This window comes from Hordeum vulgare, chromosome 6H (assembly GCF_904849725.1).
Source record: "Hordeum vulgare subsp. vulgare chromosome 6H, MorexV3_pseudomolecules_assembly, whole genome shotgun sequence".
Classification (NCBI taxonomy): domain Eukaryota; kingdom Viridiplantae; phylum Streptophyta; class Magnoliopsida; order Poales; family Poaceae; genus Hordeum; species Hordeum vulgare.
This window is the reverse complement of record NC_058523.1, coordinates 2932646-2947441: the sequence shown is the minus strand read 5'-3', so window position 1 is coordinate 2947441 and position 14796 is coordinate 2932646. Positions and strand designations below refer to the sequence as shown.

Below are 14796 nucleotides of genomic sequence, written 5' to 3'. Positions count from 1 at the left end.
CACTTAATTTCCCCTTCCTGTGTACACGGCTTCAAATAGTGAGGAGTTTTTGAACCTTGGGTCAACCCGGACATACCACACATGCATCATATGTTCTCTATACTTGCATGTGTGTTGCAGCCTCAACCTAAACCCTACTTGTACTTCAGTTACCGAAAAATGTTGCATATACATACACCTTCCCCCTCTTATTTTTTCATGCATTTATATTTCCATTTGTTATATAGTCCATGTTCTTCATTGTATCCACGTCGCATGATACCTTAGTATGAACCACCACCGTCACCCTAAATCCCCAATTAGCCGCCACTGAAGAAACCACATGGAACTGCCTAATATCGTTCACTTTCTTTTGCATTTACATGTTATTCCTCCAAAACAACATCCAACTGTCACTATACACACACCTCACTCTAAATATAGTTAATATAGAGACAAATAAAGGTTCGAGTTGCATGTCGGCCAAATTACACTCCCATTATAGATTTATATGAAAGTTTAAAGTATTTGTAAATCGTAATTAGCTAGCAAAACTGACAAAGATCCATCAACACAGAAATTTAACAATAATAATACAAATTTATCATGCATGCATATATGGAGTTGCCACAAATTTAAGACCAATACAAATCTAATAATACAACATTTATATATGGATGGATGCAATCCATTGTTCGGCAAAATTTGAATCATCCACTCTCGCCCATACATATGCTTAATTATATGTATAATAATCCGGTCTATCGAGCAATCTTCTCTGCTATGTATGTAGGGAACGAAGTACTTCGCAGTCAGGTGGAGTAGTTCTGGACAATCCCAGAGAGTGATGAGTATGTCCCCACGCAGGCGCAGGTCACCCCTACGGCGATGATGAATGAGCATGTTGCAGTCTGTAAAATAGGTTTTAGTTAGGCTCCTCATCATAAATAGGTGCTTTACATAAATTTGCTTGGCAATGTCATCACAATATGACTTCATAACCTTCTTCGTTCGGCTAGGATATACACTAGTATAATTACAATAAACAGATTTTTTCGATAAAGGGCATTTCACTAATTACAGTAAACAGATGTGACATTGGAAATGTTGTGTACCTGATACCAAGTCGCTTTTGCCTTAAGGATGGCCAGAAAGCAGGCACAAGGTAGAATGTAGGTCTGCAATGAAAATATATTTTAGCCTCTCACGAATAGCTTACCAACTACTCCCTCCATCCGGAATTACTTGCCGCAGAAACGGATAGACATGGGTGTATATAGAACTAAAATACGTCCAGATATATCCATTTCCACGATAAGTAATTCCAGACGGAGGGAGTACTTGTTATCATCCGATGAAATAATCAGGGAAAACTTACCACAAGCATCGCGAATAGAGAACCAATCAGAGCCATCACAAGTGCTGTGTCCATTTACATAAAAGGAAGAAAAGTCAGTGGATAATCGAAGAAAAGTCAGTGCTACTAATGTGTAGTAGATCAAAGATGTATCCCTGACAAAAGAAAGCAAATTAACTTACCAAAGAAGGGAACTGACAGAGCAATGATGAGCGTTGACACCACCAGGGCTGATCTAAGAATGATTATGTTGGAGTACTTCTGCTGACTTCGCGGCAGCAACTCTTCCAGACTCATGGCCAGTGGGGTTATTGTCAATGCATATGTGATTATTTGTTAAGGACATTGTGCAATAATCATATACATCAAGACATAATTTCAGAATGTTATTAAGCATGTAATAAAAAGACCGGTGTGTATTCTAGAGAAACATTGACAAGAAACATAATTTCTCTATGTTGCAGTTTTGAGATTAATATAATATCCCCTTTTCAAGAGAAATAATTGACAAGCCAAGGATATTTGGTTATTGGATTTGCCACCTGCAACAAAAGTTAGGAGCTAAGTCAACATGGCTGAGAATGAAGTTACGTAAAACATGCTTGCTAGAGAACAAATGGATCTGAAATAATCTAGGCAAAAGCAGTTTACCGTAGCCCAGACGGCAATCTTGGAAACCACCAGATTCTCCGGTAAGTTGAGCGTGAACTGAGACTCAGTGGATTCACCAAACATTTTGTATCCCATCACAGCGGCGGCAGTAAACAAAATGGTGGAGAATCCAATGCTGAAATTACAGAAGCATCAAACCAGAAGTCAGTGTTGAATTTCCACACAAAAAATGATATGGAACACAGATGGACTGCACGTAGCTAATTTATTTACCAAGTGAAAAGAATGGAGGGAAACTGGTTGCGATTCTTCAGAGAAGAGTAGATGTTTGGGAACACCCCATGGCCCGAGTAGCAGTAACCGTACAGCCCAATTGCGATAGGAATCCCCGGGAGGTTTAGCGCAGTCCCTTTGTTCTCAAAGCCGACATGGTCGACAACCCCAATCCAGCACAAGCAGATGACTACAAGGATTGATGCCACAACACCTCCAGCTACAAAGCACAAACAGGACAAACATCATGAGACACGATGTCTGATGCGTGGACATGGCACTGGTTGCAGAGCATATGCACAAGCAGCATGAAAATAAAAAAAGCAACAGGTGAATAGATAGATACCTGAAATATAGCTCAGGCAGGTAAGGTCACGGAGCCAAGTGGTCGGCATGACCACAAGAGTCGTCAAGATTGCGAAGAATACATGCGAGTTTATTGCCAAGCCCCAAATGTTCAGGTGTACGTTGGGGAACAACTTCGATAAATTGTCGCTTTCCAGTATCAAATACTCGATGCAGCAGGCCTGCAACAATAGATCAAGCATCGGTTAATTCGTTGCAGATTCTTTTAAATGTTGTGATGACTCTTCGATAAGTAGAAAGTAGCAATTATGATTTAAATGACTGGTTGGTACTGAGTACTTACATACAGTTCCACATACAGGATTATCTGCAGATAGTGAAGCCCACACACAAGAAAAAGAAAAAGAAAAAGTTAGCACAACAACATTCTTTGACTGAAATCTGCCCAAACAGAAGATCGCTAATATGCAATAATGAGATCTTAGTCTTACCGAGATGGCTATGCGACCGGTGGTGCCAAAGGCGGCATGACCGATATCTGGGTATGTCTGAAGGCCCTCCTTGCTGTCCAGGCAACGGCGCAGCAGCACACCGGTGTACCATGCGAGCAGAGCAAATACAATCAGTATCACCAGTCCGATCCACCCGCCTTGCTTGATGGCGTAAGGCGTTGAAAGGATTCCGACACCACAAAGAACATTTATGCCTGCATATTAAACAGAAATGGGAGCACTGAACTTAATAATCAGAGTATTTTGTCGTCAAGAATTCTATACTTATCCAGGAATAGTAAGTATTCTTCAGGTTCAGTAAAATTTATCATCGGGAAAGTTCAGACATTCAGAACAGAAATTCCATTGTAGATCCAAGTGAAATAAGTTACAGACAGTAAAGCCTCACCGTAAACTCGGGTTAACTCCTTGCATGAGAAAATTCATATATAAAAACTACAGTGGCAGGTTGGACTTCAGTATTTCCACATTTTCTGGAATGGAATCATTTGTGCATAATTCGACAGCAAATGGTTTGCCATCAAGCAACGGGACAGCGTGCAGATCTCGATGTGACAACACGTCACATGGTTTGGTTGTGCTGACTCATCAACCATGTGATGTCCCTATTAATACGGAGAACAAGAAGAAAAATCGAAACGGTGGACCTGCGATGCGGCGCATCAACAACGCGAATAGACGCATACTCAATCATGCATAATTGACCACTTGGTGTACTTGATGGCTTGATTCTCTGCGCTTAAGTTAACTTCCAGCAACTCCACTTGGTTAAGCAGATCTGATCACAACATTCTAGGAGCCAACTAATATTTCTATCAACCTTCAGTGATGTATTTAACTGTAAAATGCGCACACACGGAGCGATTACAACTACTCTGAATCATGGAGGAACTTGAACGAAAAGCGGTGTGTTCTGTATGCAGATCCTTCAAAAATTATGCTCTTGGACTAGTATAAATTTGTGTATTAGTAGATATCAGCGCGATGCTACGGTGGGTATGAACTTCTAACTCGGGCATCGGTACACCGAACTTGGACATTCGGTCTGCTAGGAAGGTGTCTAGGTTCACCGAGTCTGATGTTCAGCAATGGTACATCACAAGAATGCACAAGAATATCCTGCAGTGCCAATAATTGAGGGGCCCTATTTATCATGCTCTGCTCACAAAAACTAGCAGGACGGCTCTAGAAACAACATACGTACACGCATGTAGTTTATCTTCGTTGGATCTATCGGTCGATTTAGTCGTATCGATCCGTCATATCTACCATTTTCTGTAGCATTTCATTTCACGTTCAGAATGGGAAATTCATAGCCCTGTGTTAGGTGCTTACCGTTCATGGCTCCCTGGGTGTAAGAGCATTGCTGGTAGGGAGAAACCTCATGACCAACCACCAGGGGCTTCTGATCCTCGGGAATCTGCTGCAGCGACGGCTTCCTCGACGGTAGAAGGTACTGCGAGCTCTTCCTGATATCTTCATGATGCTGTTGTTGTTGCTGTTGCTCGTCACTTGTTGTCGGCCGTATAAGCGGCTTGACGAGGTTGGAGATGACCTCAGGGGTTTTGCCTCGGAACGAGTTGTTGAGGAAGGAGCTGTTGAGGAAGGAGTTGGACAGCCTGCTGAGCGTCGGGGTCCCCAGAAAACCCAGGCTCGGCGACTGCACGCTGCTCAAAATGTCGATCGATTGCCTGTCGAAACACAAGAGAAAGAAAAAAAAGAAAGCATTGTTATTAATATGAGAATAGGCAGAGCAAATTATGTGCATAGGCATTGTAACAACTTGTTTCAGACTATTTATAGCCAACAAAATACAGTAAGGTTCGGGCTCATTTAATTTAATTTAAGAACAAGACTACATATATGCGCGTGTTGGTCAGAAATCATGACTTGGAACAAGATCAAAAATGCAAAAAGAGAACCGTCGTTGGAATACAAAAGGAAATTGTTGCCAAGGAAAAAATCCAAGGGAAAAAGAAACGGCCGAGGAGGTGAGGATGTGACAGCCAGGTGCTGGTCCACAGGCCTGAGCTGTAGCCTGTATCACCCCACCATTGGTGACCTGGTTATTTTAAAATTGGTGACAGTAATGGAGCATCCTTCCAAAATAATAATGATGATTGTTTGCAACAGGTAATGGATTAAGATGGGTGGGCAAACACAATTCCTACTTTCCAACTGCGAGGATCCAGAGATACATACAAACATCAGCACCATTGGTACATACATACAAACATACATACATACATACATACAGTGATGCAGAATTACAGATCCAGAGATGCAGAGGGATAAACAGGAGAGAACAGAGGAGGGATGCAGGTGATGAAATCGGGTAGAATTCTGAAGAGAGAGCTTGTTGAGAGAAAGGGAGGGAGGTTGCAGCAGCAGCAAGCAAGAGATCGAACGCAAGACTTGACCTTTAATGGATGGATGGATGGATGAGATCGTTACCTGTAACTCTGCGGCCATTGGTTTGTGTAGGAGTTGGGCTGGCTGTCGCCGCCGCCGCCGCCGCTCCCTCCGCGCGGGCTGGCGCACGACGACGAGTCCGACGAGGAGCCGCCGGCGCCGTCCTTGTGGATGGGGTCCTCCTCGTCGTCGTCGTCGTCGCTCTCGATGATGAAGCTCCGCTCCTCCCCCAGCAGGCTCTTCATCGCCTCCCGCACCAGAAGCAGAGCAGAGAAGATGGAGAGCAGACAAGACAGGGATGGGATGGGATGGGATGAGTGATTGCTTTGGTTTGGATGCTGGGTTTATATGTATATATAGCCTAGGATTCAAAACTATGTCCCACTATTGATTCACAGTAATATACAGCATAAGGAAACCAGTAAAAGGGATTGGCTGTCCATACCCATGGTAGCACCACTGTAAAAACCCTAAATAAATTCAATTCAAAAAAAAGAAAGAAATTGTGACTCTCTTTTCCTGTCTTAATAAAAGGGGAAAAAATAATGTGCCTGGCTGGACGGCGAGCTGTCGACACGTACAAACATTTTAATGTTGCAAATTTTTAAGGAAGTAGTAAAAGGTAATGGCATTTCTGATTTCTAAGAGAAATATTATTGGTGCTAGATTAGGTTTCGTGTGGCTACTCTTTTGTTTTTGCATAAACGCTATGTTTTTTATATAAAATCCGGCCGGTCGCGAGCTCTTTTGTTTTTGCATAAACGCTATGTGGATGAAACAACGTCGCTCACCTCCCTCGCGTGAGGTCTTTGTGGTGTAGTCTCCTCTCCCCTCTTTTGTTATTGTCTCGCTTCGTCTCCCCTTGTGAGCCTTGTGAATCTCCGTTGCCCCCTTTTTCCCTTCACCCGTGGACGGTAGCACGATCTGCCACACTCCAGCTCATGAGGAAAGGAGAAGCGTGGGCGTGAGCGATACCAGAAAGAAAGAATATTTTTTGTGTTTCGTCATCATTGCCATGTCATCCAAGGCAGTCTCCCAGCAAACACAAGGAGGCAAGCCTACCGTAGCTCTAAGTTGGGCAAGCTTTGCTCGCCGTCCTCCTCTGACAGTGTCAGGAAGTCTAGGAGGGGGTGTGGGGCAGTTCGGGGAGGCAGAGGCTAGGGTTTGCACGAGCCCCCCCCCCCCCCCCCCTCTCCCCCCGGCAGTTGGACGTTATACACAGAGAAAAGGGACCAGGGGTATAAGAGTACATTTTACACTAGGACCATCGAAGAATGCAAAATTATAGACCACTACTAACACTAAAAAAAGAGCCGAGGTCATGAAGCAAGATTGGAATTTCGTCCTTGTACTTGTGTGCATCATCGATCCAAACCCATCATCGTCGTGGATGAAACAACGTCTTGTGATGGGTTGGCTACCACTCAATCATCGGTGGCTAACCGGATGGAAGAGAAGTAGGCGCCAAGTTGCGCGCAAAATGTCTCCTCTATGGCATGATGTATGGCAGGAGAGAACGAAGGTGGCTTTAGTGAACATCGACGCTCCAACATGTCCTTATTCTACCGGAGGATACATCAGTGGACCATTAGAAACATGATTCCTGACACAAGAGCAAGATTCTCCCAAAAGGGAAGGGTGCTCCTGCCTAGCGCGATGGCTCCAACGACAAACTGTTCTATCAGCTCGTCGGGCACATACTCCCTCCCCTTCAACATCTCCTCATCCCTCCCACGGTGACAAATAGGGAGAAAAGGCACGTTCCCGATCCTGGTACCATGTGAGATCATTGATGAAATTAGCACCGGACCCCCCTTCCGCCACCGCCGGACAAGAGCTCCAACACGGCATCATAGTAGCCGCCTGAAAGGCAAAACACCGCCTACACATGCATACACATGGCATCCTTGCTCATATCACCTTCCTCTACTCCTAGGAATGACGCCGCCGGTGAAGAAAAGGGGTCGGACCGGGCGGTAGAGATGGACTGAGAGAACTGAGACCGCGACCATTGTTTGCCGGTGTATAGATCACTATGTTTTCTTCTTCTTTTTATTCCTTTCATGGCCAAAACATTTTGTGGCTAAAAAATCCTATGTATTTATCGCACAGATTTACTGTAGGTATATGCACACTAGTTTATTTTGGATTTATGAAACATTACAAAAGAAGGTTGGGAAGCAAAGAGCTCCAGGGTGCTCGGAGCCAAATATGGCCAGTCAACAGCAATCAGCCAGGAACCACACAAAAAAAAACAGCAAGGTATATGAGATGATAGACTAGATGAAACGAGAGGCGCTAGCTAGACATTCAGTCGTGTGGGCCAGTTAACCGTCCACTTGCTTGGGATGCCTACAAGAACAAGATGGCAGCTTGCAGTGGAGGCAAACGTCCATCCATGGAGGGAAACATTATGATTAGGAGGTTCGTACGTATTACCCCACTACACAATGCCACTAGCATATATATATATATATATATATAGCATTACTGAATACTGATTGATGTCGTCGTTGCTGCCTGTTTTATTATTTATTTATTTATTGTTATGATGATGATGATGATGATGGTAACATCGCATGCATCAAGACAAATTAATACAGCAAGTAATGTTGGTGGGGGGCAATTCGTTTCTGTCCGCAGATCAGACGACAGCAGTAAGAAAAGAGCAGCTGCTGCTGCCATCCATGCCATGGCTGTCACTGATATTTCTCTTTCTTTGTATAGTTACTCCCTATGTTTTATTCCATCCGTCCCAAAATAACTGTCTTAACTTTGTGCTAGCTCTAGTACAAAATTGTACTAAGCTTAAGACATTTATTTTAGGACGGAGGGAGTATAACATAAGAGATTTTACTACACATTAATGCAGTGTTAAAAAGACATTCTTATATCATGAGACGGATGGACTAGTGTCATAGATCGGATCTGAGTATCTGCTGACAGAATCGGATCAGAAAGAAGGAAATAAACTCTGAGTAGCTGGGCTAGCAACGATTATGATAGTATAAGTGCGTGTTTGCGTTGCATGAATGATTGATTGATTGCCGTCCATTGGTTGAAATTTATTTGTTTGTTTGGAATCACGTTTGCTTGCACTGTAGCATCTTCTTGATCGGCATGGCTGATCGGATCCCGTGTATGCATGGTTTGTTTATTCATTCAGATAAGTTAAACTGAACCCCAGCACAGTGGAATGGACCATGCAATGACGTTGACGCCAACATGCATTCCCCATCTCGTCTCAGCTTCTCCTGCTGGAAGCCTCCCTCAACCTTCTGGAAAGCCCATTTTAACTTTTCCGAACTATAAGGTGTGAGTTTTGAATTAGAAAAAAAAAATCACGAGTTTGATTTTTAAGCCCATCTCCAATAGACGCACGATATAAGCGCCGCTCCTGGTGCTCCAGCGGAGACACAAAAAACTGTTGGGGAACGTCGCATGGGAAACAAAAAATTTCCTACGCGCACCAAGACCTATCATGGTGATGTCCATCTACGAGAGGGGATGTGTGATCTACGTACCCTTGTAGACCGTACAACAGAAGCGTTAGTGAACGCAGTTGATGTAGTGGAACGTCCTCGATCCGCCCCGCGAACTATCCCGCAATCAGTCCCACGATCTAGTGTCGAACGGACGGCACCTCCACGTTCAGCACACGTACAGCTCGACGATTGCCAAGACACTCATCGAATAAGAAGTAGAACCTCCACCGTCGTCAGATCCAGGGGAAGACCATCATCATAAAGTCTTTCAGAGAGGATGAGAAGGCCCGCTCCAAGTAGAACCTCTCCGATGCCACCAGTTGAAAGACTAGTTCCGTCCGCCGGGAGCAGAGGAGGAGGAAAGACCCACGGCATCGTATCTTCCGCCAAGGGAAGGGATACTATCACCCGTGATGGCCTTTTTCATGGATAAGGAGGGAGAGAGCGATATGGTACTTATCTTCCGCCGGGCATATGATTATGGTGCCAGAAAAAGGCCGGAAATTGTTTCATGAAAATCGTATCTTCCGCCAAGGGAAGGGATACGTTGTCGGTGTTTGAGTTAATAGGTTGGTGCTAGAAAGTTCATATGATTCTCATGTTTGCAGGGCAACCGAACAATTTCCATCACACACACATTGTGATTCTCATGGTTTTTTTGTTTTTTTGACGGATGAGATGAGAGGCCGCGAATGGAATGGGCTTCGCCAGTGGGCTTAGCTTTAGTTTAGAGTCACTCCTGGGCTGCTGATCCGGCCCTCGGCGTGGAGGTTTTCTCCGCCGACGGACTCCCCTCCCCTCCCCTTCCTTCCGCCGCCATCCATGGCTCTCCGCCGCGCCATCGGATCCCTCGCCGTCCGCTCCCAGGCATCATACTGCCTCCGCCGCGCCGCCGCCACGCCTCCTCCGCCACCGCCTCCGTACCTCTGCCGCCCGGTCACCGTCCCCCGCCGCTCCTTCGCCGCTCCGCCGCAGCACGTACGTCCCCTCCCTCCCCCCACCATCCCTCTACCCGCCCTAGCTTCCCCTCATCTCATATCCTCCTGCTCGAAAGGTCAAGAAGGTGTTCAAGGACGCCGACGACGACGCCGGGCACCGGCTCAACAACGACATCACCGCCCCCTTCCTCCGGCTCGTCACCGACGGAGGTGCCCACACCCTTCCCTCCCACCCCCCTCCTCCATTCACCATTCCGATGCTCAAGATGCGATTTTTTTTCCGATTTCCGCAGGGCATGATGTTGTCCCCCGGCACGAGGCGCTGCAGATGGCCGCCAGGATGGGGTTGGACCTGGTCGAGGTAACGCCGCGTCTCCTCCTCCTCCTCCTTCTTCTTCTTCTTCACCATGTGCTGCCAATTTTCACTTCTCATGGTTATCTCGGTGTCGCCGCTCGCCGGCGCAGGTCGACCGGAAATCGAACCCTCCGGTTTGCAAGATCATGGACTTCCACAAGGAGAAGTATAACAAGGATGTCCAGCAGAAACAGCGCCTGAAAACCAAGGTGTGTGTGTGTGTGTGTGTTTGTGATGAATTCGTCGTCTCATCGCTACTGGAGCTGAGTTGAAATGCTTAGAACAGGGGAAGCCGTGTTCGTAATCATGCCAGACCTTAGGATTGTGAACCAACGGCTCGTTGCTTGAGTCGTTTGTTTCTGTGCTGTATCTTGGAGTATAATTAGTTAGGATTGTGAACTAACGGCTCGTTGCTTGAGTCGTGCTGTATCAGTGAGATCTTGCTGCTGTGTCATAGAAGAAGATGATTTGGACGTACTGTTGCGTCCAGATTAGAAGTATATATGTGCGCTTCAAAAGCAAAGCAATGCTGAATGTGGCCTTTAAAACTGAGCAAGTGAAAACAGTGTTGAACATGTATCTCCTTCCATGCTTGTAAATTGTTGTTGTTGTCAGACCATTGTATTCTGAACTTACAGTTCCTTGGTCTGTGTTAAGAAAAGCGGTGTTAAAAAACAACAATCAGTCTCAGCTACGTAAACTACCGTTCGCTCTAGTAGTCTAGTTATAGTTTCTTCTAGAAGACAAGCCATTTACCATATATTTTGTCAGTGCACTCCATTATCTTCTACTCCCCCCGTTCCTAAATATAAGACCTTTTAGAGGTTTCACTATGAACTACATACGGATGTATATAGACAGATTTTTGAGTGTAGGTCCACTCATTTTGCTCCGTATCTAGTCCACAGTAAAATCTCTAAAAGGTCTTATATTTAGGAATGGAGGGAGTATCTTCTTATCCATGATTCCAACAAAAGCAAGATACTGATTACAGCAACAATTGGTTGCTGTGTTCGTGTGTTGGAGTATATTTAGATAGGGAATTGTTTACTTATTCTAGGAACATTTTACTGTTGTGTCTGAAAGAAGATGATTTCGAGTAAGTGTTGCGTGTACAGCAGAAATATTTAAGGGCTCCTGAAAAGTAACACTGTGCTAAATGTAGCCTTATAAACCTAGCAAGGGAAAACAATGTTAACCATTATATCTCCTTCCATGTTTATATTACTTTTGCATAAGTCATGATAAACGTGCACCTTCAATGGGCTTTGATCTCACATCTTAATGAAAATTGCAAATCCCTCTCCTTATTTTGCATCTGATTTTCTGCAGTCTGCTATTGCTTTGCGTGGTGGTGATATCAAAGAAGTGCGGTTTAAGGCGAAAACTGTAAGTTTTCTTGCTTGTTTTAACCTTTTGTTAATTGCAGATTATCATCTTTCATGATTCTTTATTCTTATACGGAATGCATGCTTGATCACTACTCCCTTTCTCTCAAAATGTAAGGCGTTTTTTGGGATATTTGAAGGAAAACATTGGTAGTTGCTTTCTGGCAGTAATAGTGAATGTTCTGTTGTTCTACATAACGTTTTTGTTCATATGTGCAATGCATGATTGATTGCCACCTTTTAGCTGTAGTAACAGCTTGATTGGACTGCTACATCCTTTTTTCTGTTTGTTTGGACCTATACCTAGTTGAGCTCACTCATTTCCAAAGTCATAGATATATTGTGTTCAATATGGAGGCCTTGTGCCATGCGGTGTTGTTGAGGAACATAAATTATTGTTTGTAGGAAATTAAAGACATGAAGGTGAAAGCAGATGCAATTACCAGGCTGATGGAGCGTGGATACAAGGTGAAGGTAAGAGAGCTCGCATACTTTTTAGTTTTTTGTATCGTATGGTTCTGCAAATCTTTGGTGACAACCCAAGGAACTGTAACACGACTTGTCAACAGGTCTTATCTGTGGGTTTTGCTTTTTAACTTCTTTTTATACTAGTTTACTGGGCAATCCCCAAGGAAACCTTATATCTGGACAAGGGAACCCAAAACAGTGTGCAACGATTAGGCGGCTTTTGTCGCTCCCAAAGTCATAGATATATACGAACCGATGATTATGATCGGGAACCAATCATCGGTCCCAATTCAGTTATGTATGTAGCTGAAGTGTAGTATGCTCTTAATTGCATGGTTCTCCATGTCTCTTTTTGTGCCTATATAATGCTGCTTTCTGGGAATAAACCTGTCTGTTTCATATCTTGTTTGAGCAATAAACTGTTCCTTTCTCTTCACCTGAAGCAGTAATTACCTGAAGGACTTATTCTTCATTTCTACCTAAGATGGTAGTATTTGACACAATCTTTTCTACTGTGAACCAACATGGATGTTCATATGCATATGTTTACCTTACATTCTTGGGTACAAGTAGTGAAGAACTGAGTGATGTTCCTGTTTGGCAGTGCATGGCGATGCCCGCAGGTAACGAAGCAGAAGATTTAGGCGGACCGCTATCTCGGTTATTAGGACTGGTGAGTACTCCGTTCTGTACTGTTCCCCCTTTATCCTTGGCTACACTAAGAATTGCTGCCTATCAACGTTTATTTATTTTCTACAATTTCACCGATTGAACAGATACAAGATGTCTGCACTGTGGAAAGCGGTCCGCATTTGGACTCGAAGCATGCATATGTTATTGTCAGGCACGTGAAGTTTGCAACCAAGAAAGGTGGAAAGAAAGCAAGCCAGGCCATAGAAGACGCAAGCAAAGGCACCCCCCACGCCGCTACCTCCGAATCGTCAGCCACTAGCGCTGATAGCGGGGATGAGACAAACGAACATGGTCTGGAAGCTGAGGATCCCCATGAATCTTCAGCGCAAAAGGAAGGGAAAGATAGAGAGTTTAGAGGCAACAACCGCGGTAACTTGGACAAGAGCATGGGTGCTGCAGGAAACAGGATTCGCCCTGGTCCGGGGGGACCCCAATCATCGCAACCTGGACTTGGTTCCAGGAGTGGAAATTCTCAGCAAGAGCAGACTAATAATCAAGGCATTGTACCCGAGCAAACCAACAGGTATGCCAGCCGTAAGCAGCAGACCGGAGGTGACAACCAAGTTAGACCACCGCAGCAGGACCCGAGAAGAGGTGAACATGAAGGCCGCTATCAAAGGCCTCCTTTGGAACAGCCTAGTCCGTCGCCGCCAAGGTTCAACCAAGGAAGACCCCCACAGCAAGACCCGAGAAGAAACGAGAACGAAGACAGGTACCGGTTCAAGGACAACCAAAGGCCACCTCTGCAACAGCCTGGCCCGCCGCCCCCAAGGTTCAACCAAGGCAGCAGACCCCCACCGCAGGACCCGAGGGGAAACGAGAGAGGAACCCGTGTCCCACCGTATAACAGCCAGCAGCCCCAGTTCCAGCAATCGAATCCGAATGCCGAGCCATCAGCAGGGAACCCTGCCTCGACAGCAGCCAGGAGTGTGGGCGTATTCAGCAGCCGGAAGCCAGCCACGGCATCGGAGCCGAAGAAGACGGTGGACGGTAAGCCTGCCGATACGACCGGACCGGCGAAAAGCTTTGGAATATTCAGTAAGCCTAAAAAGGGATTGTGAAAAGCTCGTGAGAATGAATGAGGTGGGCGGTGATGCTTGCGAAGAATGATACTAGGTTTTTTCGCGGTGGCCGTCTATTTGAGAATGTTTGCATTGAGATTGCCGGTGCTTACACTCGGTCTTTTACGCATGATGAAGCTGGTGGTGCCATGTAATCTTTGAGGTCAGGAGCACTGATCTGCTTGTCTATCATCAAGTAGTAGCACGGTAACACCATTTTGTTTTTATCATTTATTTGGCCTACATAAATAATCAGTGAGCCTCATTATTGGATGAACCAATGCAGTGTCTGGTGTGTGTCACAGCTATTTTTGACCCATCTACCAATACTTGTTGAAACTGTCTGTGTTAGTGTGATGTATTAACTGGTCTACCAATACTTGTTGAAACTGTCTGTGTTAGTGTGATGTATTAACTGGCGAATTAATTGGCCGGGAGCCAAGAGGACAATGTGTTTGCGTGCTCCCTCTTTTCTCCCAAATCAGTAAATCAAGTGAATCTCAATTCTCTAGCTGCAAATTCGTGTGGGTTGGTGATTTTTTTTGTCAAGTTGCAAGCAGGGAGCAGCTTGTAAAAATGTCTTATATTGTGGGATGGAGAGAGTATGTCACATGCGTTTTTTTTTCAATTGGTTGTATCTTGCCATTTAAAATGCAGAGATATATCAAAGATAGAATAAGGGCATTGATTTTATTTGAGAAGCAAATTGAGGCGACAATCCAACCTTCCTTTGGGCGCGTCTATAGCTCGTTGCAGCGAGTATGAGGGTCCCCTCGCCTCTCCATGACGCGCTACTGGGCTAGCACATTAGATGCTACGAACATTACTTAATTCCTTCGCTTTTTTTTCTTTTTTTTTCATAAATTAATTATAGATATTTCAGAACTACTTTACTTAGATTTAAAAAAAATTTGAAAAAATATTCCTGCCAATCAAAAAATGTTCACGCATTTCAAA

The 14796-nt window shown here is 44.7% G+C and overlaps 2 protein-coding genes across 2 annotated transcripts; one reads left to right on the top strand and one right to left on the bottom strand.

The window, feature by feature from the left end:
- Positions 1-559: 559 nt before the first annotated feature.
- Positions 560-5803, bottom strand: LOC123406309 (amino acid transporter AVT1C-like). Its single transcript, XM_045099794.1, has 12 exons — positions 5494-5803; positions 4375-4730; positions 3019-3233; positions 2871-2894; positions 2568-2748; positions 2222-2441; positions 1988-2123; positions 1859-1878; positions 1519-1661; positions 1358-1401; positions 1095-1157; positions 560-890 (listed from the first exon to the last, which is right to left on the bottom strand). Exons 1-12 carry the CDS (start codon positions 5694-5696, stop codon positions 792-794), a joined length of 1704 nt encoding a protein of 567 aa, XP_044955729.1. The 5' UTR covers positions 5697-5803; the 3' UTR covers positions 560-791.
- Positions 5804-9645: 3842 nt separating this feature from the next.
- On the top strand, positions 9646-14178 carry LOC123406310 (translation initiation factor IF3-1, mitochondrial). Its single transcript, XM_045099795.1, has 8 exons — positions 9646-9914; positions 9991-10084; positions 10168-10235; positions 10340-10438; positions 11562-11618; positions 12023-12091; positions 12690-12758; positions 12862-14178. The coding sequence occupies exons 1-8, from the start codon at positions 9759-9761 to the stop codon at positions 13837-13839; spliced, it is 1590 nt and encodes a 529-aa protein (XP_044955730.1). The 5' UTR covers positions 9646-9758; the 3' UTR covers positions 13840-14178.
- Positions 14179-14796: the final 618 nt, after the last annotated feature.

Excerpts from the sequence above, each read along its gene's own strand:
- LOC123406309 (XM_045099794.1), bottom strand. The coding sequence starts at position 5,696 with ATGAAGAGCCTGCTGGGGGAGGAGCGGAGCTTCATCATCGAGAGCGAC. Across the intron at positions 4,731-5,493 it reads CAATGGCCGCAGAGTTACAG|GCAATCGATCGACATTTTGA; the intron begins GTAACGATCTCA and ends GTGTTTCGACAG. Across the intron at positions 1,662-1,858 it reads GTGGCAAATCCAATAACCAA|ATATGCATTGACAATAACCC; the intron begins ATATCCTTGGCT and ends ACAAATAATCAC.
- LOC123406310 (XM_045099795.1), top strand. The coding sequence starts at position 9,759 with ATGGCTCTCCGCCGCGCCATCGGATCCCTCGCCGTCCGCTCCCAGGCA. Across the intron at positions 9,915-9,990 it reads TCGCCGCTCCGCCGCAGCAC|GTCAAGAAGGTGTTCAAGGA; the intron begins GTACGTCCCCTC and ends CCTGCTCGAAAG. Across the intron at positions 10,439-11,561 it reads AACAGCGCCTGAAAACCAAG|TCTGCTATTGCTTTGCGTGG; the intron begins GTGTGTGTGTGT and ends GATTTTCTGCAG.